The sequence below is a fragment of the Pipistrellus kuhlii genome, unplaced genomic scaffold, assembly GCF_014108245.1.
Source record: "Pipistrellus kuhlii isolate mPipKuh1 unplaced genomic scaffold, mPipKuh1.p scaffold_m20_p_3, whole genome shotgun sequence".
NCBI classification, from domain to species: Eukaryota; Metazoa; Chordata; class Mammalia; order Chiroptera; family Vespertilionidae; genus Pipistrellus; species Pipistrellus kuhlii.
The window spans coordinates 5536876-5563847 of NW_023425529.1; the positions used below are offsets into that span (position 1 = coordinate 5536876).

General features: G+C 48.3%; 1 protein-coding gene across 1 annotated transcript in view; it reads left to right on the plus strand.

Annotated features, from left to right (window-relative positions):
- Positions 1-26972, plus strand: part of LARGE1 (LARGE xylosyl- and glucuronyltransferase 1) — a 382199-nt gene that overhangs the window by 211418 nt on the left and 143809 nt on the right. Inside the window, exon 6 of the mRNA XM_036455498.2 lies at positions 20983-21154. Within this exon, the coding sequence (XP_036311391.1) occupies positions 20983-21154 (172 nt within the window). The remainder of the gene's footprint in view (positions 1-20982; positions 21155-26972) is intronic.

The window sequence follows — 26972 nt, forward strand, 5'->3', positions numbered from 1 at the left end:
TTATTTTCTAAATTCTTTTGACACCTCAATATTGGCGGTAAGTCTAACTCATCCACTACAATGTGATGTTCCTGTGGTGGACACCCTCTGTTCTTTACCATCTCGTCCCTGTTGTTGACATAGCGCTTACAACGTAACTGATTCTAAGGGTAGGGGAAATGTGTATGTGCCCAAGAGAAGTGGAAAGAAATTGTCAGAGGAAAACTTGAGTGGGTTTGAATAATTGAAATGTAACAGCAAAAACAACCCAAGGGGAACATTTTGAATGTCAGTTAGCAATTGAAACAAAATTAAACGGCAAGTGAAAACTGGGAAATTTATACTTGAAGCAGACACAGCGTGTCACATATAAAGAACTCTTACAAATCAACAGGAAAAACAGACCAGTGGAAAAAACGGGTCAAAGATAAGAATGAAGGATTAACAAAAGAAGAAAAGCAACTGGTTTAAAAAAAAAAAAAAAAAAAAGATAAGGAAAATAGTATCCACTTGAGAACAGCTCACGGGAGTGTCTGTTGTAAATGAATGTCATGGTAGCCTTTCTTTTTTTAATAGTTTTGCAATAGCAAGACTGTTAATAAACTTATACAAGCTACTGGAGGCAGAAATGCTTTGCCTGTGGAAATGAGTCAATGGATTTAATCACGGTATAGTTTGTTTACAGTACTAAAAATCAGGCACAACCTGCCCAGCCAGGAGGCAACCGATCAATGATTCTCTCTCATCGTTGATGTTTTTATTTCTCTCTCCCTCTCTGCACTCATAGATAGCTAGATAGATATATTTAATAGATAGATTTAGATATAGATATAGGTATAGATATAGATATAGATATAGATATAGATATACATCCTATCAGTGGGGGAAAGGTAGTGAGAATATGGTACAGCCTCACAATTGAATATAGTTTTTCAAAATCCCTTTTTAAAATTAGATTTTTATTGATCTAATAATGAAAGTTGAATGTTGCTTGAATAAATGAATACAGAAACTACTTTTGATTTAAGATTAGGATAAAAAAGATACAAAGCTACCGAATTTCAAGGTCTCTGTATTAGTTATATGATGAGAGGCTGGGAGTCCTGCTTGTCCGTGCCCACTGCGCTGAGTTTCTGTGATGGCCCTTGTGGGGAGAATCTGGGTGAAAAGAACCCAAGACCCAAGCACTCATGGGGGCTTCTTGCCATTATTGTGCCCACTCTTTTTATCTACTACTAGATCTTATCTGGGGTGTCTTTGGAGGACAGGTACAGGAGCAGAGCATTGGGGACCGAGGTCAGTAAGGACTGGCTCCGCGCCCTCTCACACTGCCTCAGTGGCTGCATTCTTCGTGTGCTCAGAACGGGATCGGTCGTCCGCTTCAGACTCGCTGTCTTGGTCTATGACAGTTCGCAGGGAGAAGCTGTAAAACGTTTGCTTTACTGCAAGTAAAACAAAGAAAGAACCAGTAAAGGTGGCTTCAACCAGCTCTTCATTTTCTCACATAGCAAGCAGCCCGAAGGTTGGCAGTTCCCATCCTTGGGAATTCCCTAGTGTTCCTCATGGTCATAGCAAGTCTGGTCATCTCCTCCCAAGACAGTGGGGAGGCAAGTCAAAGCTCTCTCTCTCCCTCTCTCTCTTCCTCTCTCTCCCCCTTCTCCCTTCTCCCTTCTCTCTTCTCCCTTCTCCCTTCTCCCTTCTCCCTTCTCCCTTCTCCCTTCTCCCTTCTCTCTTCTCCCTTCTCCCTTCTCCCATTGGCACTGGCCAGAAGTACATGTTTCAGGTCTTGTCTGTAGGGGTTCTGTGTGTCTGTGTGTCTGTGTGTGCATTCTGCACAGCAGGGAAGTGGAAGAGCAGCTCCAGGTAGAGAGCAGAACCTCTCCTCCCTCTGCAGGTCCGTGGTGAGAAGAGACGGCATATGGAGGAAGCAGGGTGCTCAGGATACTCGTCTGTGTGGCCCTCCCTGGCCTTCTCTTTGGAATAGGACATCTGAGTTAACTAGCTTGGGGCTGGGCTTGGATCAAGTTGCTTCGTCCGTCCAGACATGGGGATGTTCCCGGCCCCTCCGGGATCCAGGTGGTGGGGCCGCTGGTACTTTCTATTTTCTCGGTTGCCCAGGGAAACTGGCTGGCTTGGCAAACCTCACTCTCATGACCAGATAGTGGAATTCTCCCCTAATGAAGAGGCAGCAGCTCAGGTCTGTGCCGAGGTGGACATCAATTAGTAGGTAAGGGTTTGCGGCATGCGTGCTATCCCGGGAGAATTCAGTTGTGGAAAAGATGTGTCTCCTCCAAGGAAAACGAATGAACTGGACCAGTACGGCCTCAGCCAGGTACCGGCTGGGCTGTCCACAGTGGCTTCCCCTGGAAATAAATGGTGCTGAAGCTTGGGCGTCCTTGTGATTTCCAGATGTGACGGGGGTCAGGGGGCCCGCCCCCCGGGGCAGGTGCATCCTTGTGAGGAGCAGAGGGTGTGAGGAGGGGTGTAGAGAGAGGGCACGGAGCCTTCCATCCTGTCTGAGAATGAATGGCAGGCAGCTGTTGCCTGAAGAAGAGAAGGCATCTTCCCAACCACAGCTCCTGGGCCGGCTCACTCTCTGCTGAGCTGAGCTGAGCTGTGCTGGGAAGCGTAATGCCCTTATCATTGCGCTTTTTCTGTTGGAAAAGAAAAGAAATGCATCTCTTCTATCCGCCTGGCCCTTTCTTTCGTTTTTCACTTATATAGGCTACACCTCTTGATAGTAGAAGGAACTAATAAACCGAAACACTTAACACTATCACCCAGAACTACTCCGGGAGCTCCAGGGAAAGAACAAATGGGATTATTTTTTACCTTCTGGTCTTCGGTATCTGTGTAGTCAGTATGTTCGCATTTGGGTTAAAAACAAGCAAATTGAATGTCTGCTCTATGCATCGTCTCTTGAAAAGGGGTTTCTGAGGTAAAAGAAAAACGGGATCTCCCCCAAATGAGGCTCCTACAGGGAGGCCCGTGTGTGCCAGAGCGAGTTGCCCACAGCGTGGACAAGGGGGGTGGGGGGGTGGGAAGGCTGCTTCCTGGCGCAGCAGTGTGGACCTCGCAGGCCTGATGTTTGGAAAACGGGACTCTCGTTTGAGTGTGCAGAATCCATTGTAAAGTCACTGTCCCTGGTACTGGATGGGTTCCAGGTTGGTAGAGAGAGCTGCATGGCGTAGGCATTGTTCAGCTCTTCTCTGAGGTCCTGCTTCTCTTATTTTTTGGATAATTTGCAGCTCCGGTTGCAAACCCTCTGGGGCAATGTGGAAATGAACTAGGTCCGCCCAAGACCCTGCTCACAGGGTCCTCCGGGCCAGAGACCTGGTGCCATGTGGACCTGGGGGCAGGATGTCTTGGTGGATGAGTAGAAAATCAAGAAAGAATGGAATTGGTTCACCTCCTTTCAACTTACCTTTAACATGATGTCCATTTCCCAAAGAGAAGTACAGTGCGTGGAATGAAAGGTTTCCTGTAGACTGCCTTCTTCCTGCCCAGGGACTGGCTGCCTGGGAAGGCAGAGTGACCTGAGCAGCCAGTGGGGCAGGGTTTGCACCTGATGGACATGGCAGGCCAGGGAGAGAGGAATCAAGTCCTACACCAGAATGCTGGTCCAAGCTGGTGGGTGTGTTGTGCTATCATCAGAATTGGGAGAAACTGAGGAAGGAGCAGGCTTTGGTGAGTTTTATCTGTCATCTAGACATCCACTGAGAGATGGTGGGCAGGGAGTAAAACAGAGGTGGCGGGAAGCTGTGCAGAATAGAGGAGTGCTCATACTTAGGGAGATGGTTTTCCCTTAAATGATGATGGCGTGAGGGATCAGCAGGTGCCCAGGTGTGCCATTCTCTAGGCACCCGGCGAAGAGGTCAGCCAGGGTTGGGGCACAGGTAGGCATATCCTGTGGCTGGGACCCAGCAGAAAGGACTGATGCATCTCTCCTTGTGTGGGACGCATGAGAGGGCTCTTGACCTGGTGACGTACACATTCGGGGTGGAGACACCAGGGAGCTTAGGTGGACATGATTGCTAAGCCACAACAGCACAACAGTGTGAGGCTGAGTATAGAGGAGACTCGCCTGCTGGGCAGAGGGCGCTCAGTCTGCTGGGAACGTGGATCCCTCCTTCAGGGAGAGGGGTATGCTAGCTCAGTACTGCTAGTATGTATATACAAGAGGCCCAATGCACAAATTCATGCACAGATGGGGGTCCCTCAGCCCAGCTGGTGATGGGGGGGGGGCCATCAGGCCATGGGAGGTTGGCTGGCTCGGTGGAGGGGTCGCAAGAGGTTGGCTGGCCAGGGGGAGGGGCCATGGAGGTTGGCCAGCTGGCCCTATGGAGAGACCCCTGGACAACCAGCCACTGGACAACTTTGCTTGTTTACACTTTATGCTATTTCATTTATAAGCCCCATGTAATTCCCTCTCTTGTTTGTGGGTGTGGAGTTGTCACTTTTTCTTTAAGTCAGGATGCAGAGAATTGTAACCCCGCCTCCTCCCTGCTCCAAGGGGCTTCCCTAACTCGGGCTAATGCAGAATTTTCCAGTAGGTCCACACTGAGGCAAATTTTTCTCCAGTACCAGGAGCAAGTGAAAGTTCTGCGTGTCCATCCACACACATCTTTTCTGAGTTGTCACTGTTACTTTCAGACAAGGTGCCTCCACTACTAACGTTCTGGGCCAGTGGTTGGTAAACTCATTAGTCCACAGAGCCAAATACCAACAGGACAACAATTGAAATTTCTTTTGAGAGCCAAATTTTTTCAACTAAAACTTCTTCTAATGCCACTTCTTCAAAATAGACTCACCCAGGACATTGTATTTTGTGGAAGAGCCACACTCAAGGGGCCAAAGAGCCGCATGTGGCTCAATAGCCACAGCTTGCGGACCATGGTTCTGGGCTAATCCTTTGTTGTGGGTTATCCTGTCTGAGGATCTGTGGCTGCATCCCTGGCCTCTGCCCACCGGACACCAGCAGTACCTCCCCCTCAGCTTGTGAGGACCAAAGGCTATGTATTCCCATGTCCCCTTCAGGGGGCAGAACACCCCTGGATGAGAACATGCATTAGGACCTACCAAAATTAGGGGCAGCTCCTCTGTTTGAGCCCTGGCTGTGATGAGGGCGAGGGATGGGATGGGGAATTCAGGCCACTGACACAGACACCAGCCATATGGACTTAGGACTCTTCTTCCCAGCCACACAGAAGGTGAGCCCGTCCAGATGCTGCCACACTGGCCGTATTCCCTGTGGGCCCCACGGTGGTCGCCATTCACAACCCGCCAGCCTCCTCTGAGGGACTGAGGAGCCAGATTCTTTTTGTTCTCTAATTGAAACATGGAAAGCAAATCAGAATTATTTCAACGCACAGATAACTTCCAATGGGAAACCTGGAAACCTGTCAAGTCCTCCTCCCTTTGCACCATGTCACCTAATTAATTTGAGGAAGAGGTGGGCCTACGTGTCCCAATGCGAGTTTTCTGGCGGAGGCACAATACACAGTTCTTCACAGTCTATTAATTCCATTTGCTTCCCATGATCCAGTCAGAGCATTACATGCACCCCGTGAGTGATTTTCCTGAAGGTTAGAAGAAGTGAGTTGCTCTGGACAGTGATGTTTCAAAAGCCTTACTTCTCCAGATGTAAAATGGAGATGTGAGTTCCTTATTTCCTTCGTTCACAGAGTTAGTTGACGAATCCAATGAGATCATAGACCTGAGACTATTGTAAACTTGAATGCTATATACACGGGATGGTTGGTATTTTCACTCCTGTTACCTTTTTAAAGGATGGATGCTTCACATACCGACCTGATAGATATCCACTTGTTGCCTGGCTGGCGTGGCTCAGTGATTGAGCCTCAACCTATGAACCAGGAAGTCACAGTTTGATTCCCAGTCAGGGCACATGCCCGGGTTACAGGCTCGATCCCCAATAGGGGGCATGCAGGAGGCAGCCAATCAATAATTCCGTCTTATTCGATGTTTCTATCTCTCCCTTTTCCTTCCTCTCTGAAATCAATAAAGATATATTTAAAAAAAAAAAAAAAATCTTGGGGGGAAAAAAATCCATTTGTTTACTCAACTCCCTCAGCCAAAAAACTCCTCTAACTAGGATATTTTCATTGGCTTTAACCACTTACCCAGGCGGAATTCAAGAACCCCCGGCGGGTTTTGAATCTCACTCCAGGCTAAGTAATAGGCTTGTAGAGAAAATGGAAATCGACGATCAGCATCTTATTCACAGGCCTAATAGCGATGCTGAAACTCCCCTTTCCCATCATTAATGTGGGGCTATTACTTAACGTACATCCCTCCCCTGGCGGGCTGGCTGCCTATGCATTGTGTGCTAAGGTGCCCGTGTGTCGCTCTCACACACTGTGTTCAGGCCTTTCTTCCCCTTGGCATGTAAGGAAACAGTCCTGATTGCTGGGTTTGGAGCTAGCAGCACATGAGCACGGCTTCATCAGGGTTCTCAGGTGCTTCCACATCCATCACTCCTCTCAGTCCTCAGAACAAGGGTCTTTGTCTCCAGTTTTCACATGTGGAGTCTGAGAGGGCCACTGACTAGACTCCAACTTGTGATTTTTTCAAACACTGAGTCCAGTGCTCATCGCATTATTTTTTGTTGCTTCCAAGTCAAGGATGCTTATATATCCCCACACCAGGGAATTTTCTAAAAATTGACATACAGTGTGTTTATACTAGAGGCCTGGTGCATGAATTCATGCACAGGTGGAGTCCCTCTGCCAGGCCTGTGATGGGAGGCCATCGGGGCCATGGGAGGTTGGCTGGCTGGGAGAGGGGTCGCAAGAGGTTAGCCAGACAGGAGCCGTGGAAGGTTGGCCAAGAGGGAGGGGCTGTGGAGGTTGGCCAGCCGGCCTTATCAGGGATGATTGGGCCCAGCTGGCTGGAAGGAAAAACTGCGGAGGTTGGTTGGCTATGGGAGCGTACTGACCACCAGGGGGCAGCTCTTGTGTTGAGCATCTGTCCCCTGGTGGTCAGTGCATGTCATAGCAACCAGTTGACTGGTCATTCAGTCATTCAATCGCTTAGGCTTTTATATATATAGAATACATATGAACTTGACGATGTTTGTACAAACAACAAAAAAGAACTAAAGTTGCAGAGCTGTGCCACTGATTTGTGTCTTGATTTTTCTCAGTTGTAAGTTACAATGGATTGGTTGGTTCATTTCCCCAAACGTTGTGTATTTCAGATTTGATCCTGCAGAAAATATTTCATAAGCTTTAGTAACACAACACAACACGGAAAATGATGCTAGGCCCACTCTTGATTGCACATTAACTTCACATGTGACCTTTTCTCTTTATTTGTTAAATGTGTTTCTCATTGAGATAGTACTGATTTATAACATAATCAACATCTCTATGTATTACAGCATGCTCACTATCAAAGTCTAGTTTTCACAGCCATACCTTGAGGCCCTTTATCCTTTTAAACCCCTCCTCGCCCCTTCCCGAATGATAACCACCAGTCTGTTGTCTGCCTCTGCAAGTTTGTTTTTCTTTTGTTTTGTCTGCTCATTTGTTTTGCTTTCATTGTTATGTTTATTTTTATATTCCACCTATGAGTGAAATCATACGGTATTTATCTTTTTCTGTCGGATTTAATTTACTTACCTAATATGCTCAAGTTCCATCTGTATTGTTGCAAATGGCAGGATTTTACTTTTTTTTTTTTTTTTTTTTTTTTTTTTTTTTTTAATGTGTGTGCAGCATTCCATTGTGTGTGGGCATGTGCACATCACACCTTCTCTGTCCATTCACCAGTCAGTGGACACTTTGGTTGTTTCCAAATCCGGGCTATTGCAACAAACATAGGGGTGCAGTTATCTTTTTTAATTAGTGTTTTCTTCTTCTTCCAATAAATATCCAGAGGGATTGTTGGATCATATATTTGCTCTAGTCTTAATTTTCGGAGGACTCTCCATACTGTTTTCCACAGTGGCTGTAGCTTCTGACCGTTATCCAACCCAAGCCAGTATCAATGCCAGGCCCAAATGAGACATTCTGGGCTGGGCCTGCGGGTGGCCCAGGTGATTGACATGTGCAGCCTGGGGGGGACCGTGGCTCCAGGTGCACTTCCTTAGTGTCCTGGGGAGGACATCCAGGCACCAGTGGCCTTTGCCCTGGCCCCTCGAAGTCATTGTTCATACAAAGGCTGAGCATCGCAGGCTAAACTTTTCTCTGTCATCCTTTTTTAAAAAAATACATTTTTATTGATTTCAGAGAGGAAGGGAGAGAGAGAGATAGAAACATCAATGATGAATGAGAATCCTTGATTGGTTGCCTCCTGCAATCCCCCTATTGCGGGGACTGGGCCTGCAACCTGGGCATGTGCCCTTGACCAGAAGGAATTGAACCTGGGACCCTTTAGTCTGCTGGACGATGCTCTATCCACTGAGCCAAACCAGCTAGGGCTTCTCTGACATTCTAAGATGGTAAGGAACAGAAATGAGGAATCCATTCTAACAGTCCTTTGGGATCTAGATGTATTTTTTAAGCTTTCCTCTCTGCTTTTTATCTTGGTGCCTCTTCACTGGTCGTATTGACTCTCTCTAGCTCCACGGAATAGCCACCTTCTCCTTTTCAGACTTGACCTCCTAGTCTCAGGTGCCATTGGTTGCTGCATCCCAAGAGTTCTAGGAAGGCTTTATGTGTAGCTCTCACTGCCTCATGATCATTTGAATATCTTATCTTAAGTCCATTTGCAAAATGATGAAGATTTCTGGAATGTGCCAAATCCAATTTTCAGCCCCGGCCCCTGTAATCCTTTAAGATGGTGTGATTTCCTTGATGTGTATTTTATGGGGTCATTGTCTGACTGCAGTGATAATTTTTGTAAATGGCTGATAGTGTCTGTTACCTAGTGAGCACTCAACAGATGCAAAATTGGTATTTTCATAAATATAATAATACCCTTTTCCTTTTAACTACTGTCGCCTAAGAAAAAAGGAGTATTCTACATTTGCTAAAACAGAGCTGGCACACAGAGTGAGTATTTAGATAAATGAGTCACTTTCAGCATTAGGTGATTTTTTTTTTTTTAAGGGGGATTTAGAGCATTAGGAATTCCTTTGATCAGTAACCAAATTCCCCAATGGAAGTGAGGCTTAATGGGATTATCTTGTACCACTCACCATCTTCTACAGCTCTTTCCAGAGGTGACATTCCTTGCCCATCTGCATCTCCATGCATGACAAATTCTAAATCTAGACAAGGCAGACAGCTCTCCTCACACCTGGTCTCCTTGGCAACCTTTCATATAAATAGTAAGGGCCTGTTGGGGGGGGTGGGGGTGTGAATGTTCGTAAATCCACAGTCTAAGTCATCTGAACCAGGGCAAGGTTCACATATTTGAAATCGCAATTAGTCTATGGCCATACCACCCTGAACGCACCCGATCTCGTCTGAAATCACAATTAAGTCCTCAGGCTAATGTTGGTTTGGATGTATTACAAGAGCTGAGTCCAAGGCACCATCTTCCAGGGGTGACCTGCAAAGAGGGACCGTTTGGTTTGTAACCAGAGGAGAGCAGGGGGTGGAGGAGGGAGAGGTAATGGAGGGCTCTAATTACGGCCTCTGTGGATGCCCATCAGAGGGTTCCCTGCAAAGAAGGTGGGGAGAGTGGAAAAGGAGGAATGGGGATGAGAGGAGGGTCTGGGCATTGTGCTCCCCAAATCTCCAGATGAACCCAAGAACGGATAGGCATGATGTTTCCTGGGTGAACTGCCTTCTGATTAAATTTGGGAGGAACAGCTAGATTTTGCAGGTGCTCATAACGGGGCTGGGTTTTTTATTATCTTGCCTGTTTTGTAGCTAGTGGGTGTCCCACACACCTGCAGAGCGAAGTTTCTCAACCTTTTGAAAAATGTCCTATCACCTTTCCCCCAGGAGCCTTTTTAGACAGATCTTTTTCTAATGTGCTCTCTAATTGCATCCCGCATGAGATTTTCATAACAAATCATAGTAATATCCGGGATTTATTTTTGCCCTTCAGGAAGCAGTTTTTGCCCCATGAATGAATGCATGCTGAGGAGTACATGTATAGTGACAGGCGAATAGGAGTGTACTTCTTTCCTTTCATTTAACTAACAAAATTACCATCTTCATTTTTTGTCAATTAGGCAGAGGAGAGAGAGAGAGAGAGAGAGAGAGAGAGAGACAGAGAAGGAGAGAGAGAGAGAGAGAGAGGGAGACACTTTTAGCTGGTAAAGCTGCGTCCCCCAACTCCACATCCTGTGTCCTGCGTAGGTCACATTCTTGCTCCTCGGTCACCCGTGATGTCTTCCTGCACACACATATGAAGACTGCAGATAAATATGTCCTAGGACACACATTGATAAACACCATCCCAGCTAAGGTAGAATGAGAACAATGTCACCAATGCCCCCTGGATGTCATTTTCATCTCATCGCCCGCCGCCTCCATCGCCACCAAGATAAGCCTCCATCCTAATTGCTAATAATGCTTTTGGAAATGGTCCTTTTGTCTCCCCAAACTGTGCTAGAATGCCTTCGAAGCAGTCACCTGGTGTTTGGAGGAATGAATGATGAATGAAGCAGGTTCATCAGTATATCAGGAATGGTTCTCAGTGACATTGTCTGTATACATATACTATTTTACTTTTTCAAAATGATTGATTGGGCCCTGGCCATTGTTGCTCAGTGGTCAAAACATCATCCTGTGCACTGAAGGGTCACGGGATCGATTCCTGGTCAGAGCCACCTGCCCAGGTTGTGGGTTCGATCCCTAGTCACGGTGCGTGTGTGTGAGGCAACCAACTGATGTTTCTCTCTCCCTCTCCCTCCCTCTATCTCTAGAATCAATGGAAAGCATATCCTCAGGTGAGGATTAAAAAAAGAAAAGCACGATTGCCTTCTGTGTGTCAAACACCGTGCTAAGTGTACACACATAAAATACACACTGTGCTCTGTAATATGAAGAATTGCAGCTTCTAAAAATATTAAGTTCAGGCTAATGCAATTTTCCCCTCAGCGCGTTGAAAAATCTATTAGTTGCGAAGGCGGCTACATTTCAGGAAATTAAACCACTGTAACAGCCCAGTTCACAAATCAGGACTCCCAGTGCTTCGAGACGCTTCGTTTCATAACAGAAATCCCTGAGGGATGTTCCGGCAATTTGTAAATGCTCCAGTCACCAGTCCCCCCAAGCAGCACCAAGCTAAACTGGGCTGCTCCTTGCCAGGCAAGAGAGAGAGAGAAAGGGGTTCCGTCGCCACGAATCTGAGGAGGGCCGTGTGTCTAGATCCCCTTTCACGTTCCTCTTGATTCAGTGCCTTTGTCACCATTCCAGGATGAATTTTGTGCGAGGAAGATGGCTTTTCACTAGGTTTCAGGTGGAAACCAGCAGACTTATTTCAGACATGGCTTGCATGTTCTAAATAAATGCTCTCTGCTGCTCAGTGTCATTCACTGTCACCTGGAAAGACCGGTGTGGAGCCTTTTATGGGGTTTCCTTCCTAGTTTGCATGGTGGGAAGATGTAAAATATGGGGTGGGGCAAAAGTAGATGTACAGTCTGTTATTTGGAGAAGAACACAACGGTGTAAGAAGAAGCTCTGTGTTTTGCGATAATTCACTTTTGCCCCACCCTGTATGTAACTCAGCTCTTCTGTTGATATCGGTTCTGTAGAAGTTCACAGTTGCTGGCCTGGAGCAGTTTGTACTGAAATGAGATGCCCGAGTTTAAAAAGAGGGATTGCCTGGCTGGCATGGCTCAGTGGTTGCGTGTCGACCTATGGACCAGAAAGTCATGGTTCAGTTTCTGGTCAGGGCATGGGCCCAGGTTTCGGGCTTGATCTCCTGTGTGGGGCATATAGGAAACAACTGATCAATGATTCTCTCTCATTGTTGATGTTTCTATCTCTCTCTCCTCCCTTTCTCACTGAAATCAATATATCCTATATACTAAAAGGCTAATATGCAAATTGACCAAACCGTGGATCAACTGGTCACTATGACACACACTGACCACCAGGGGGCAGATGCTCAATGCCGGAGCACAGCTCAGTCAGAAGCCAGAGTCATGGCTGGCGAGCACCACAGCGGTGACTGGAGACATTCCCACCTCCGAGGCAGCACATCAAGAATGTCCGACTGCTGGTTTAGGCCTAAGTCCTAAAGTCCTAAGCCATCTGTTGAACATGCCCCGAGGGCTCCTAGACTGTGAGAAGGCACAGGCCTGGCTGAGGCACCACCATCTCCATCCCCACTGAGTGCATGATTTTTGTGCACCAGGCCTCTAGTGTAAACAGTTGGAACACCTTCATGGCTCCAGTCACCCACCCACCATGGGGCATAGGGTTATCTGCAGAACTCCTGGTCTTCCATGGACACCTTTTACTCATCCCTCAGAAAGGTCTTTTCTCCCCATGCACCTCACCAGGTCAAGTTCGGGGAGGGGGGAGAGCACTTCAGTTTAGGACTGTCTTCTTTCTTATTTCTGAACAGGAAGCTGGTTGGTGATCCAGAGTAAATGGTTCAGTCACCAAGACCTGGAGACATATAGCACTTCCCATGTCTCCTTCCTTGGTGTGTCTTAGTGTGTAGCCTGGGGGCATCTACCTTGGGATCACGTGGCATGCTGATTAACAGCACAGATTTCTGGGCCCTGCCCAGACTAGGGGAGTCATCACCTCTGGGTATGCGACCCTGTAATCTGCATTTCTGCCAACATCCTCCAAGGTCCTGATGCCTCTCAGCTGCCTTCTGCTAATCCTTTTCCTTCACGGGTCACTAGGACCTGTTCCAAGAATGAGATCACGGCTCTTTACTAATGAAAACCTCTTTGTTTCTTCCCACGGTCTCTCCAGGATATTGTCCACCGCTCTTTAGAATGGCATAGAAGCTCCAGCATCTGACTCTTCCTTTCCCACCTGTCCATAGCCTCTCTCAGACTGTAGTTATTTTACACACACACACACACACACACACACACACACACACACACACTTCCTTATGTATATACCTGTGTTTTAAATGGTGTTACAAATACCTTTCCTTTCCCCCTAACATACCAGAAACTCAGTTTTTGGTACCAAATGTCCTGTGGACGTCTCTAAGTGGTCACTCCCCCTGCCTTCCTCACATTCCCCACCAGTTGTCCTCCTCCTAACTGTGGCTCTGCACATACTTGGAACTGATCACAGTCCAGCTCAGATCATGTAATTGCAGATGCGGTCACTGGTTTCTAAGACGGCCCGGTATTCCTCAGCCCCTCATGCTCTCGCTGTGGGCTAGTCCCTTCCCTCGTCACCTAGGGCTGACCTCTCTCAGCTGATGAAATAACACTGCGCACCTCCTGAGGCCAAGTCAGAAAGGACACCCCCGCTCCTGTCTTGCTCTTTCTCCATCGCTCACTCTGGGAGAAGTGAGCCGCCGTGTTGTGGAGACATTGAAGTGGCCCTGTGGGGTGGTCTGTGTGGCAAGAAACTAGGCTTCCTAGCAGCTGGCCTCACTGCCAGGCAGGCAGAGGAGTCATCTTAGCCGCAGAGCCCACATATTCCAGGGTCTGCAGGCACCACTATGTCTTGACTGCAGCCTCATGGGAAATACCGAGCCACAACCCCCAGCCAAAAGGCTCCCAAATTCCCAGCACTGAAGCTGTGCAATCAGAAGTCATTTTCACTGTTTGAAGCTGCTGTGTTTTGAGGTCCCTTGCTATGCAGCTGTGGATAATGAATATTGCGAGACCATGGACTCCTAGAGCCTCCACGTGTTTCATTCTTCATGGACGTTGGTCCCCACCTCAGCACCTGCCCCTGTCAGGTGTTCTATAAATGCTTAGTTAAATGATCCCAGCTGAGCTACACCAGAGCTTTGCTTTGCTGGCGAGGGTAAGTGCAAACACAGATGATTTTAACCTTAGGTTTTCTGTTGCTTGGAAGCCCGTCCTATACAATAAAAGCCTAATGTACAAACAGACTGAACAGTGGAACTACTGGTGGAATGACCAGTCGCTGTGATGTGCAATAACCACCAGGGGCCAGACGCTCAGTGCAGAAGCTGCCTCCAGCCCTCAGGCCCCAGGCCAGCCAAGGCTGATGCCAGTGGCCCCATGCCTCCAGTCACCCCGCTGGCCAAGATCTGCCCTGATTGTCAGTGATGCCTAGGGACCCTACCCATGCATAAATTTCATGCACCAGGCCTCTAGTTAGCGATAACGTTAAAAATTAACAATGGCCAATACTAACATACAGGGGTTGGAAAATGTAGGTTTACAGTTGTGAGTACACAGAAACAGAGTTAATTCTTGTATTGTTATTTATTATGGTATCATTTATTTATATTATTTGTCATTTTCTTATTATTGTTATCGTTGTATATCCTTACTTACAATTTATCTTTCATGTAATGACGGCTGGTAACTTAACCTATGTTTGCCCTCCCGTGTATTGCCCCGAAATTCTCACAGTCCTGTGGAATATGTGCTCTGTGTGTGCCCATTGTACAGATGAAAATGACTAAGGTCCATAGAGGTTTGATCACTTGCCCAAAGCGTACCAGCCTAGTGAGCAGTGGACCCAGGATTCAAATGCAGGCAGACTCCAGAGTGCATGCTCTTAGCCAATTTAAAAGCTAATATTGAGCCCTTACCATCTGTAAAGCACTGTGCCGTGTGCCTTGGTTCTCCTGCCTCATTTAGTGCTTTTCCAAACCTTATGGAATACATATTCTTCTATTTTCTTTTATGGGTCAGGAGATTGAGGCTTAGGAGATGAGCTTGACCGGGCAGAGATGGTGAAGTCGGGGTTTGGAATCTGGCCAGTCGGACATCCCAGTCTCTGCTCTTCCCATGATCCCCTCTCTGTGGCATCCCGGGGTCCTCCCACCCCAGCCCCTCAGCCTGCATTTCTCAACAGTGCTGTTCTGAACACACCGGTCGGTTGTCAAGACGACCACTCAGAAACAACATGAAAGGCCAATGACGTTTCAAACATTCTGCAGCTAGTATGAGTTCTTTTTTTTTAATTTTTAAAAATGTGTCAAGGTGATTTGTAATCTGCAGGAAAATGTTGATATGGCTCAGAAGTCTATTTTAAGCAATAAATAAATTCCAGGATGACAGAGGAGAGCTTCCAGGCTCCAGATAAAAGAACTCCCTGGGAAGGGAGCAGCACCTGCTGCTATTATCCCTGTTTTATTGATGAGAAAACCAAGGCCCAGAGAGACAAAGAAGCCAAGAATGGCTAACTCCAAGGCCTTTGTACCTACCTCCCATTCAGTATAGGTTCTTGACGAAGGAATATTTGGTGGGGTGGAGGCGGGGGCTCGGTTACAACTGTAGGTAACCCGGAGCAGTGGATAGGAGAAGAAGAGAGAAACTCCATTTCTGGGGAGAATGTCTAAGGCTGGGAAGTTAAGGGGAGTTGAAGGACTTGGCACTCATCTCCCAAACTTCGGGTACTGGGATGGTAACGCCGGACCCTTAGTCTAGTTGGGAGGGGTCTTAAGATATTCCCCAGAAAGCTCCTACCATAATACCCAGTTTGCACTCTGTCAACATAAGATGGTATTGTCTGTTGTTACCATGACCAGGCATCCCAGTGCCTCAGGAAAATAACATCTTCTGGTAAAATGGACACCGTTACCCAATAAAACCAGCCTTTCCCCCAGTCTTCCCCCTGTCTACGAACCATCAAAAACCTGCTTCACCATCGGGACATCAGTTTCCTTCCTGCCCTCGGTTCCAAGCAGTCACCTATGGTCCTCTGTCCAACCCTGAGCCGTGCTCATGTCGCTACTCTGGTTGGATCTCCTGAGTAACCGTCCTATGGACCCCCCAGCATCAGATGAACCTTGGCATCTCTCGCAGAACTTTATAGAACCTCTCCTCGGGGTTCACCCCCCAAGAAACCCTCAACCCTGGCAAGGCGAATTTCCCCCAACCCCCACTTGAAACAGAAACCCCTCAACCCTGGCGTGCATACTCTCCTTTATATAAGTGTGTTAGGCGGTATTCTTGAGCGCAGTTGCACTTCTGCTAATTAATTCTTAGAACATGCTGCTTAGGATTATTAACAGCCATTGCAAGGGTAAGAATATGTCCATTAAAATAAGCCTAACTTTCAGTTTTATAGCGTTTTAATTACATGGACCCTCTGGTATGGGTATAATGATAAAAAAAAAAAACACAAAACGTAACTGGGATCTTGCCCTGCCAGGATCTCTGTAGGATCCTGGGTCTGTCTGCATGCTGCCCTCCAGGTTTTCTCACCTTCCCTAAGGGGATGCTCTTCTCTCCACGGATCCAGACTTAGTGTCCCTGGTTGGATTGAAGTTCACTGCAGGGTGGGAGTGAGATCAATACCGCTGTGGGTTGTAGCAAGAGACTGCCCCATAGGTTGCCTGGGTGACCAGTCCCGCCCACATGTCCTCCTCCTAAATCACCTGGGGTTGCTCTCCCATTTGGAGATCTTACCAGAGGACGTTTCCAGTTTCCTGGTAGATTTCAGCTTGTGATCTTGTTCGTCTTTGTGTAGATACTAGAGGCCCGGTGCATGCACTGGGGGATTGGTCCCCTCAGCCCAGCCTGCCCCCTCTCACAGTCCGGGAGCCCTCACGGGATGTCTTACTGATGGGAGTGGGCCTTAGCCACAGTCTGGCCTCCCTCTGTGGGAGACCGCCAAGTGAATTGGGAAGGCACTGCTCCTTCACCCTGCTGCTGCCGCCATTGCTAGCCACCAAGGCTGCAGGCTCTAGGCCCTCCCTTCTTAGTGCTGGCCATGCTCCCTGCCCACTGGTGGGTGGGTGGGAAGGGAGATCTGAGGCCAGGCTGGCTGGGGAGGGGCTATGGGAGGTTGAGGCACAGCAGGTCGCACACTGTCCAGCCTCTGCAGAGGCGTGGCACCAGGATGTGCCCACACCAGTGCCTCTGTGGAAGGGGCAGCACTGGGACCGGGACTGCACAGCCCTCTCTCCTGCTGCCTCTGCGGAAGGGACTGTGGAGCTGCACTGACCACGCAGCCACCTCTCCTGCGTTGCCAGCCCTCAGCTCTTGCAGCCACTGAGGTCTATCCAGTCCAATTAGCATATTGCCCTTTTATTAGTATCGATACCAGAACAGGTGATGGGTGACTGACTTCTCCCACCAAAACCACCTCTGTTTCCAGCCTCCCCTGTACTGCCAAAGATAACCTAATCTATTGCTTTTACCAAACTCAAAATCCAGAATCGTCTGAGCCTTTGGTCGTGTGGACAGAAGTTCACTGGGAGAAGGGAAATGGACTGTACCGAGCCCACGGGGTGCCGGCCCAGCTTTGCAGTCCTCCTAACAATTCGGTGAAGTGAGTGTTCTAGGCTCCCATATTGCAGATGGGAAAACTAAGGTTCCCAGGGGCACAGTGACTTGCCTGGGGCCATGCAGCTTATTTGCAGTGGAACTGGTACTAAAGCCCAGGCGGTGGGGCTCACCCAGCCGTGCCTCTGCCATTGTACCACCCGGACCCTGGACTTGAGCGGTTATGGCTGCTTCTGCTCCTGGTGGCGGCAAAAGTCCGAGGTAGCATTTAAACCCAGGCCTGGCTAGCTCGGCAGCCATGCACATTCATCAGACATTTTTTTTGAGTAATGACTTGTTTCCACAGTAAAAATGACATCATCCCTGCCTCAAGGAGTTCCAGCCCAGAGCCAGAGAGAGACATGGGTAATTAGACCAGGCGTGGCAGCCTACTGTGCAGGAGGCAGGCGGACAGCTGCACCCAGCTCTGGGGGGGCAAGGGGTAGGTGGTGGCCAGAGGGTGGTACCAACCGGGGGTTGGGAGGGGTGTACCTTATAAGTTGAGATTTAAAAGAAACGTGGAATTTGGATGAAGGTAGGGGAATGGAAGGGATGTTATGCTACTTCTGAGAATGAGCCGTTTATAATAAATAGATCTGTTTCTTACCACACATTTTTTCTTCCCATACATTCTTTAGTTTTCTTTCCCAAATCAAACTCATTGATGCTTCTGTTTCCTCTAATTGTACCCTCTGACTTAATGGATTATATGGTAAATTAAGGGGCTTGGGGTGACATTCAGGCTTGGGCTCCTGTTGAGACTTACTTACATTCCCATAGTCCCATTGTTCTGCGATGCATCTCAGCACCTTATATAGGTTAAATTAAATCCAGCTGAAACCGGTTTGGCTCAGTGGATAGAGCATCAGCCTGCAGACTGAAAGGTCCCAGGTTCAATTCCAGTCAAGGGCACGTACCTTGGTTGCTGGCATATCGGAGGGTGCAGGAGGCAACTGATCAATGTTTCTCTCTCATCGATGTTTCTAACTCTCTATCCCTCTCCCTTCCTCTCTGTAAAAAATAAATAAAATATATTTACAAAAATAAAATAAAGTAAATCCAGTATCAGGACAACCTAATTAGGTGGTGTAACCACTGTGCTGGGGTTCAGTCTGCACCCAGCTCTCTGGCACTGAGAGTAACCACACGGATGAATAAGCTAATGAGAGGTCTGGCCAAATGGCTCCTCTCTGTAGCATGGCCTGAAGACTGCCAAGCTCCAGCTCCGGCAGATTCCCAGGGGAGAGAGAAGCCGAGCTGAGTGCTGAGCTGAGTTCTGGAGGCTGGGCTCCCAGAAGGAGGAGTTTTCTGAAGTCCGCTGCAAGGAAGTGCCCGCAGAGTCCCCATGCCTCGGGCAGCGAGTCATGAAGCTCACTCCAGAGGAAGGAATACGTGGTTTGGGAACAGACGGCAAGCCTACTGACAGATTCCCACTACAGCTCTGCATCTTGCTTGCTGCGGAATTGCAGACAGATCACTCACCTTCTTGTGCTGTCCAACCCTCTGTTTGTCTGTTGGTCTATCCGTCCGTCCATCCATCCATCCACCCATCCACCCACCCACCCATCCTTCCATCCACCCACCCACCCATCCTACACACATGCATTTTGCATCTATTCTGTATGAGGCGTTATGCTTTGATCTTGCCATGATTCGGTTGATTCAGTGACCACGTTAGTTGTGTTTGGTGAGTCCCTCAGGTCCTCCCTCTCCCTCCTCCACCAGGCTTTGTGCCCTCGGAGGGTCTAATCTCTGAGCTCAGTAGGCTTCTCCAGTAGACCAGTGGGAAGGAGGAAAGAGGCTGGGGCCTCTTTCCCTGCCCCATCCTGGGGGATTGTCAAAAGCAGCCCATGCCCCTCTGGAAGGCCACGGCACCTGCTGAGTGGCTTATTCACCTGGCATTCATTCTCTCTGATTCTAGCAGCTGCTGCCACTGCTCTGTAGGCCTGGGTAGTCATGGCCCCCACTCTTCCTCCCTGGTGCTGCCCAGTCCTTGCCCTCCTTCCTCATCCCAGTTCTGCATACGCTTCTGTTCTTTATTTTTGCATTACCCCCACCCACCCCTGCCCCATGATCCACGTTGACCATGCTGCTTCTGCCCACATCATGTCTGGTATAGTGCAAGCATTTTTATAAGTGGCAGACGCTCAGAAAGGCCAAGCAAACATGTCCCAGTTGACCTTGCAATTAAGTGACAAGGCCAGCATCTGAGTATAGGTGTGCCTGACTCCAGAACAGGAGGTTTCCTGCTGGACTGTTTTCCAGAGACCCCTCCTCCACCTCCCCTAGGAAGCAGGTAAAGGGGCGTGGCCACCTGAACACCTGAAATGAGGGGCATCAGGAAGAAGTTGGGGCCTGATTCACGGAGGGTCTTTGTGTCCCAGGCACTTCCATCAGCTGTAGGTTGTATAGTGCGCTATCAGCTTCTTGCTGTTAAACTTGGCTAGATTTCTTAGAGCTGTGTCCACCTGCAGGGGTCCTCAAACTTTTTAAAGTGGGGGCCAGATCACGGTCCCTCAGAGAGCTGGAGGGCCGGACTATATGAACTACTAATTCCTACTGTAACACCTCGGCTGCGCTCACTGCCCAAAAAACCTGGCGGGCCGGATCAGACTCCTCTGTGGGCTGCATGTGGCCCGCGGGCCGTAGTTTGAAGACGCCTGATCCTAGAGGAATTATAAGGACAAAAGGGATGAGTATTTTGTGGGCTCCTGAGAAGGTTGCCCCGTTTATCACTGAAGAGTTGCATTACAAGCGTTACCTGCATGGAAATGAGAAGTGTGCTTTGGTTTCTAAGCAGAATCCTCTCACGGCAGCAAGGCTGGGAGGGTCCCACCCACTGTGACCTCCCCAGAGGACCTGGTCCTTTGAGAGCTGTCCTCACACTGGTGTGAATGTGCTATTTTTAGCCTTGACTCTGGGTACCAGATGGTACCAAGCTGAGTGTCTTGCATTTGACTCTACCCACCTATAGGACATAAGTTGTTACAGCAGGTGAGGGTTTCAGGGATGGCCCTCCGTGAGCTCATTAGGCGTGTGTGTGTGTGTGTGTGTGTGTGTGTGTGTGTGTGTGTCTTGTTACCCAGTGAGGAGTGTTGCATCAGTGATGACCCGTTTCTCTTCCTGTGTTTGTGTGAAAACCAGGAGAAGGCAGCAACATTAATTGGTTTAATTACTGCTTCAAAAAATTGATAAGTGTAAGCTGTAATAATACCACTGAGTAGTAATCTTTAATGATTGAAAGAAATATATCTACCTCGAAAAACATTAGCTACATTATGTACATAATGTATATATATGTACATTTCAATTTTTGTAATTTTCTTTTTCCTTTTGTGCATATTCTTATTTTCTCCTCTGAGCCTATCCAATTTCTGTAATAGCAGAAATGTTATTTGTTATTTTTAAAACCTGAGCATAGTGTTTCTGCCTAATAGTTATTTTATAAATATTGCTTTTCCTCTCCCTTGATTCAGAGGCATTTTCTTCCCCCCAAAATTTCACATGCCACACTGCACATTGCATGAACAAACCTTGAAGAAAAGAGTATTGCATTTATTCCACAAATTTGTATGGGGTGCTTTTTATGTACCGTGCACTTATTTATAACGTTTATGCAAAACAAATTAATGCAGTGCTTTATTTTTCTTTCCTCTCCCTCGCCTCGCCGCCCGGCGCAGTCTGAGGTTTCCTGGATCCCCAACAAGCATTACTCGGGGATTTATGGCCTGATGAAGCTGGTCCTGACCAAGACTCTCCCCGCCAACCTGGAGAGGGTCATCGTCCTTGACACAGACATCACCTTCGCCACGGACATCGCTGAGCTGTGGGCCGTGTTCCACAAGTTCAAAGGTAATTAACTGCGGCCCGTTTCTCTCGTCTGGCTTTGAAGGTGTCGGCATGCCGAGAATAGTAATTGCTGTTTGAAGCGATGCGAGGTGCACTCTTAATGAGGTCATGTTCGTGAAATGGATAAGGAATCACAGATTCGGTTGAGGAGCGGGTCTCTTGGCCTTTGCAAAACCTCGAACTGGAATTGGCATTTCTTTAGTGAATGAAGAGGGAAGAACCCCATGGAGGTGCTTTGTATGAGATTGGTATCCGCTGTGTGTATTTGTATGCGGATGGTGGAGTGCTGGCTTACCTGTATGGGGTTTCTCTTTTTGTCAGAGGAGACCTGGATTGCAGAGAAAGCGGGGAGGTGATGGAGATGCTTATTGATTAGGGAGGGTTTGGAAATGTTCTCGTGGCCTGTGCTTTCATTTATGTTGCGGTTTGTTATTTTAAAGGGGCACATACGTTTCCAGGTTCGTTTCTCATTAACGATGGCTGTAGCTCTGCCGTGGCCTGGGTGTAGGTGAGGGTGGCCTGTGGGAAATCGTGAGCCAATAGGTGTGCATAAATGAGAGCAGTGTCGGGTCAGCACACATCTCAATAGGTTAACCTCCTTCTGATAGGTTAACCTCCTCCCAGATGTCGTCCTTAAATGGCAGTATCTTAAAAATTCTTCTATGTATTAGACCAGTGGTCGGCAAACTGCAGCTCAAGAGCCACATGCAACTCGAGAGCCGCGGTTTGCCGCTCTGTTGACTAATGAGTTTGCCCACCACTGTATTAGACAGATACAAGGAGAGGGAAATTTGGTGAAGAGATTAATTATTTTTCTTTTGCGTGTGTGTGTGTGTGTGTGTGTGTGTGGTTTTTTTTTTCTTTTAATTGCACTCTGGCTTCTGGGTTTAACATTCCTCTTCCCACTTCTATAACTCCTTATCCTGTGAAGGTGAGATGCCGCTTAGTGATTTTAAATGACAGCATTTTCATAAATCACCGGGTATTGCGGTTGGTTTATGTTTCCATTCACGGGACAGAGAGCACAGTTCCTCACCTAATCTGGTCTCTGCTTGCTTTCTTCCTGGGGTCCCTTAGCTCTGGGCTAATTGACAAAAAGCCCTCAGCGTGTCACCTGGGGGACACGCTGACCCTCCACCCTTCCCCTTGTCGGGATCAAAACTTACTTTCCCACCCATGGCAATAAGGACACTGATAAAGACATCATTTAGCAAAAGTGCTGAACCTGAGTGTGTCTCGGCTTTCTCATCACCTCATAGAATGCTTGGGTCTCTCCGATTTCACCAGTAAGCCGAAGCCTGGCACAGGCCGGCTCTGCCCAGTGTTGAGACCAGAAAGCACCTGGGCATTGGCTTCTGAATGCAAGTTCCCCAGTAATTTCTGCTTGTTTTTTCTGATCTAATTGAACTACTTGGGGGCAGGTTTACCAATAATGAGATGATATTTTATTCATACTTTTATGCTGATGTTCTGTATTCAGTGATGTGTTAATTCTCAGCAGGCACTTCCTTCATCCCCGCTGGGTGTGGGGCCAGGACAGTGATGGGCTTGCGAATGACCCCTTCTCCTGACGTGTCAGAGAAGGCAGCTGGGAGGGCATCACGGAGGAGGCGATGGGCCTTGGGCGCCATCCTGCGGGATAGGAGTAGTGATGGTGCCCAGTAGATTGCCACGTTGCCCTTTGAGCTGGGTGTGCTTCCTGCAGATGGCCCCTAGCCATTAGCTTTCTCCTCAGGTGAGGAGAGTCACCTGCCTGTGGCCACGCCCCCTTCCTGAAGCAGCCCATGTCACGCAATAACTGATGGGTGCAGCTGTGGCCTCCCTTGGGACTACCCTGCGGCTGGATTTCTCCCTCTGCCCAGCCCTGCTTCCTTCCCTGGCCCTCACAGCTCCCATCCCAAGGGCTCTTCCTAAATTAGCCTCCCGCACGCACACCCCCCACTTCAGAGTTGGCTCCTGAGAAATTCAACCCGAGTCTGCATTCAGGGCTGCAAGTCTCCCCAGGATGATAGATGCAACTTGGCAACATGGCTGGTACAGGGGTCACTGGTTACGGCTAGGAAGGCACATTTCTTCTGCAGCCATAACCTCCCTCCTGGACCCGAGGTACTAAGTCCTGGTTTCATCTGGGGAAGGCAAGGCTCTCAGGCTCCTGCTGCCCCCAGAGCTGGTCCAGGGTTTGAGCTTTGCGATTCAAGGCCGTTCCCGGGCAGAGTGGAGTGTGCGGGCCAAGATCAGGACAGGGGCAGGGCCGCCTTTTGCTTGTTGGTTCTTTGGGTTTATTTCCAGCATTTGTCCACAGAGGAACGTATCAGATGGTGTTCTTCCCTAAAACTGTCCAGCGTGGCACATGCCTACAGGAACTCACAGTCTTGGTTACATTTTTGTAACAAGGAGGATAAAAACATCTGGGGTTTTCCCAGGCTCACCCCAACTTCTGTGAAAACACGGAGGTGAAAAGAAGACAAGTGAGCTCTTTTTTTTCTCCATATGGAAGTCTTTTGTACAAGTTTTTGTGCGTTTTGTTGTTGTTGTTGTTGTTGTTGTTGGTTTTGGGGTTTTTTTGGTTTGTTTTGTTCTTGTTTTTCTAAACTGGACCAATTAGAAGCGAGGTCACATCCCGGAAGATTCCCTTAGGACAGACCCGCAAACACATCTTTCCCCTCTCGTGATGGTGATGGCCCTTGTCATCCGTCATTGTAAACATGCTGAGTGACATGGATGTAATTAGGCCATGTTAATTCGTCTCCACTGCAGAACAGCTTGCTGTCTGGGCTGCAGTGCTGCTATGTGCAGGTCACGGATGCCCTTGACTCCTTACCGGGGCTGTGAAATCCCCCTTACCTGGATCATTCTGTGGAGAGTCCAAGAAGAAGCCATTTAGTCGGGGCTTACTCCCATTCTCAGCCTCTACCACAGGAGTACCTCCTGGGAGTGTCCGCATGCTCCCTGACCCTCAACTTCACCCAACTGGCAAACGCCTCCCTCCCTTATTAGCAGCCTGCATCCTTAGGGAGCCGGCTCCAACCCATGGAGGCATTTTCAGACCCACTGATTCTTAGCAGAAAGACTCAGGCATGCCACTGAACTCTGAGTTACCCGTTCAATCCTATTAACTGAGCTTACTGGTTTTCTGACTACTGGGGATGGTGCAAGAAGAAAACAAGCCCGAAATAAGCCAGCCGGAGAAAAACAAGCACCACGTGGTCTCAATATGTGGAATCTAATGAACAAAATAAACTGATGAACAAAAACAGATGCAGAGACTTAGAAGCATCGGACAGACTGTTGAACCTCAGAGGAAGGCAGGGGAGGATGGGTGGGTGGGAAGAGGTCAACCAGTGAATTTGTATGTATATATGCTTAACCTGTAGATATAGACAATAGAGGGGTGAAGGCCTGGGGTAGGGGGGTGGGGGCCAGCTGGAAGAGGTCAACGGGGGGAAAGAGGGCCATATGTAATACTTTCAACAATAAAGATTTAAACCTATATGAGTGTATATATGAGTGGACAAGATACACAACAAAGTGAAACAAAACAAAGTGAAATAGTACAGTAGACAGTGACTTGTTTTTTGTTTTGTTGGTTTTTTTGTTATTTTTGAGGAAATTAGAGAAAGGAAATAAAGATGCCTGTGTGCCCATGTGTGCACATGTGTGTGTAGTTTTAATATTCAAAGAGGGTGGGAATAGAAGGTCTTACAAGAGAGGTGACATTTAAGCAAATACCTTAAGAAAGCAAGTATGCCAGGTGTGAAGGAAGAGTGGAATGGTGGGCCGGACACATGGAGCAGCAGGCTGAAGTTTCAGAAGTTGTTTGGGGAATAGAATGGAGGTCAGAACAGGGCAGAGGGAGCCCTGGAATGGGTGGGGTTGACCAGGTCCGGTCATGGCATCTCCTTTGTAGGGCCTGTGAGGACTTTGCCTTCCCCTAGGGTGATATGAGGAGCCATGGAATGGCTTTGAGCAGAGTCACATGATCTGTGTTTTTAGTATCATCCTGGCTGCCCTTTTGAGAGGGAGAGGAAGCAAGGAAGCCATCTGGGAGACTCTGATCATCCTGAACAGTCATGTTGTTGGCTCAGACCGGCTGGGTCAGCAAAGGTGAAAGAGGCCATCCCATTAGCGATACATTTTGCAGGTTGCATTATTGGAGGTTCTGGTGATAGAATCCAGGACAAGACACTGATGGGAATCACAGGTGACCCCTGCAGGCTAGTGCGACTGCATTTGGAGATGAAGGACGGAGAAACAATCAGGTTACAGAAAAAGACCAGGAGTTCGGTTTGGGGCACTTCCATGTGAAATGGCTTATCTAAAATCCGCATGGACATGGTGAGGAGGCAGGCAGATAAATGAATATTTGTGAAGCCAAGGGACAGTAACTAACATTTCTTAAGTGCGTCTGCTGCAGGCACTGTGCTGGAAACTTTGCACATTTAAGAAGCAACATAAAGCGGGCCCAGGAGAGGTTAAAAACTCACGCTCAGAGAACCATCATTTAGCAGGGCTGGGCTCCAGGCTGTTTGGCTTCAGAGTCTGTGCTCTTTCTGCTGCCTCCTGCCTCCCGTCCAGGCTTCCTGGTGTGTGGGGAGAGGGTTCCCACTGGCCTGGGAGACAGGGTCTGCATCTAGTTCCAATGTGGCTGCTGCTGATCCTGTTCACCCATGACCCCTTAGTGCCCCCAGACTTGAAAATTATATCTGATTTTAGCCATCTGGGGAAGCTATTGGGGAGGCAGAAATAATAAATAAGCACCCATAACTTGAAGCTTTTAGAAGAAAGCCATCTACACTAATAAAAGTATAACATGCAAATTGACCATTCCTTTGCAACACCCACCAGCCAATCAGGAGTGGCTATGCAAATTAACCCAACAAAGAGTGTGGGTTAATTTGCATATTCAGGTGCAGAGTGGCTGGGGGTGGGGCAGGACCAATGATGCAGGTGTTCCAGCCACTCTGGGCCTCTGGGCAGCATGGGAACGCAGAAAGGCGGCTCCAGGCCAGAGTGAAAAGGCAGCTCCCACCCAAGGGAAGTGCCAACAGCCAGGGGAAGGACAACCCATTCTTGCACAAATCTTTGTGCATCCGGCCTGTAGTACTACATATTCAAGATAGTATTGTTAGTTTGAAAGGCAAAGGCCTTCCCTGTGAGAAGAGCATATTGCCATAGTGGAATGTTCTGGCCCCCAAACAGGTACAGGCTGTCGAGCACAGGCAGGCCTTCCCCTCCTCACCCTCACAGAGCCACAGAGGGGAGGGTTGTCCCACTGTGGGTATTTGTCAGGACCTAGCAGATTCACTGTGGACTAATTGCAGCTAACATTTTTAAGTCCTTCACTCTGTGCCAGCTGCTCTGTTAAGCGTTTTATGGGTAGACTCATTTAATCCTCACCACACTGCCATGAAGTAATTACTGGTAATGTTCCCGTTTGCAGGTTTGCAAGCCGATGCTTAGGGAGGCAGCGTCGTTGGCCCTGTGTCTCAGCTCTTAAGTTGCACAGCTGGGATTTGAACTCAGGTCATCCAAACCCAGTGCTCTTTCTGACACAGCAGCCTACACTCCTCAGAAGAGGAGGTGGAGGAGCTTGGAGCCTCCTGGGAGAGACCAAAGTTAGATAGATGGAAGGACTCCAGTGACCATGGAAACTGGGGTGGAGAAGGCGGAGCTAAGCTGACACAGGCATTCGGAAAACAGAGGCACAATCCGAGGCAGAGAGAAGCACGGCGTTCCCAGGGTCTGAGAGATAAAACCTTGGTTTCCAGAATTGGAGCATCACTGAATTTTATTCCTGGCCAACTGGGTGGGAGAGGTTTTA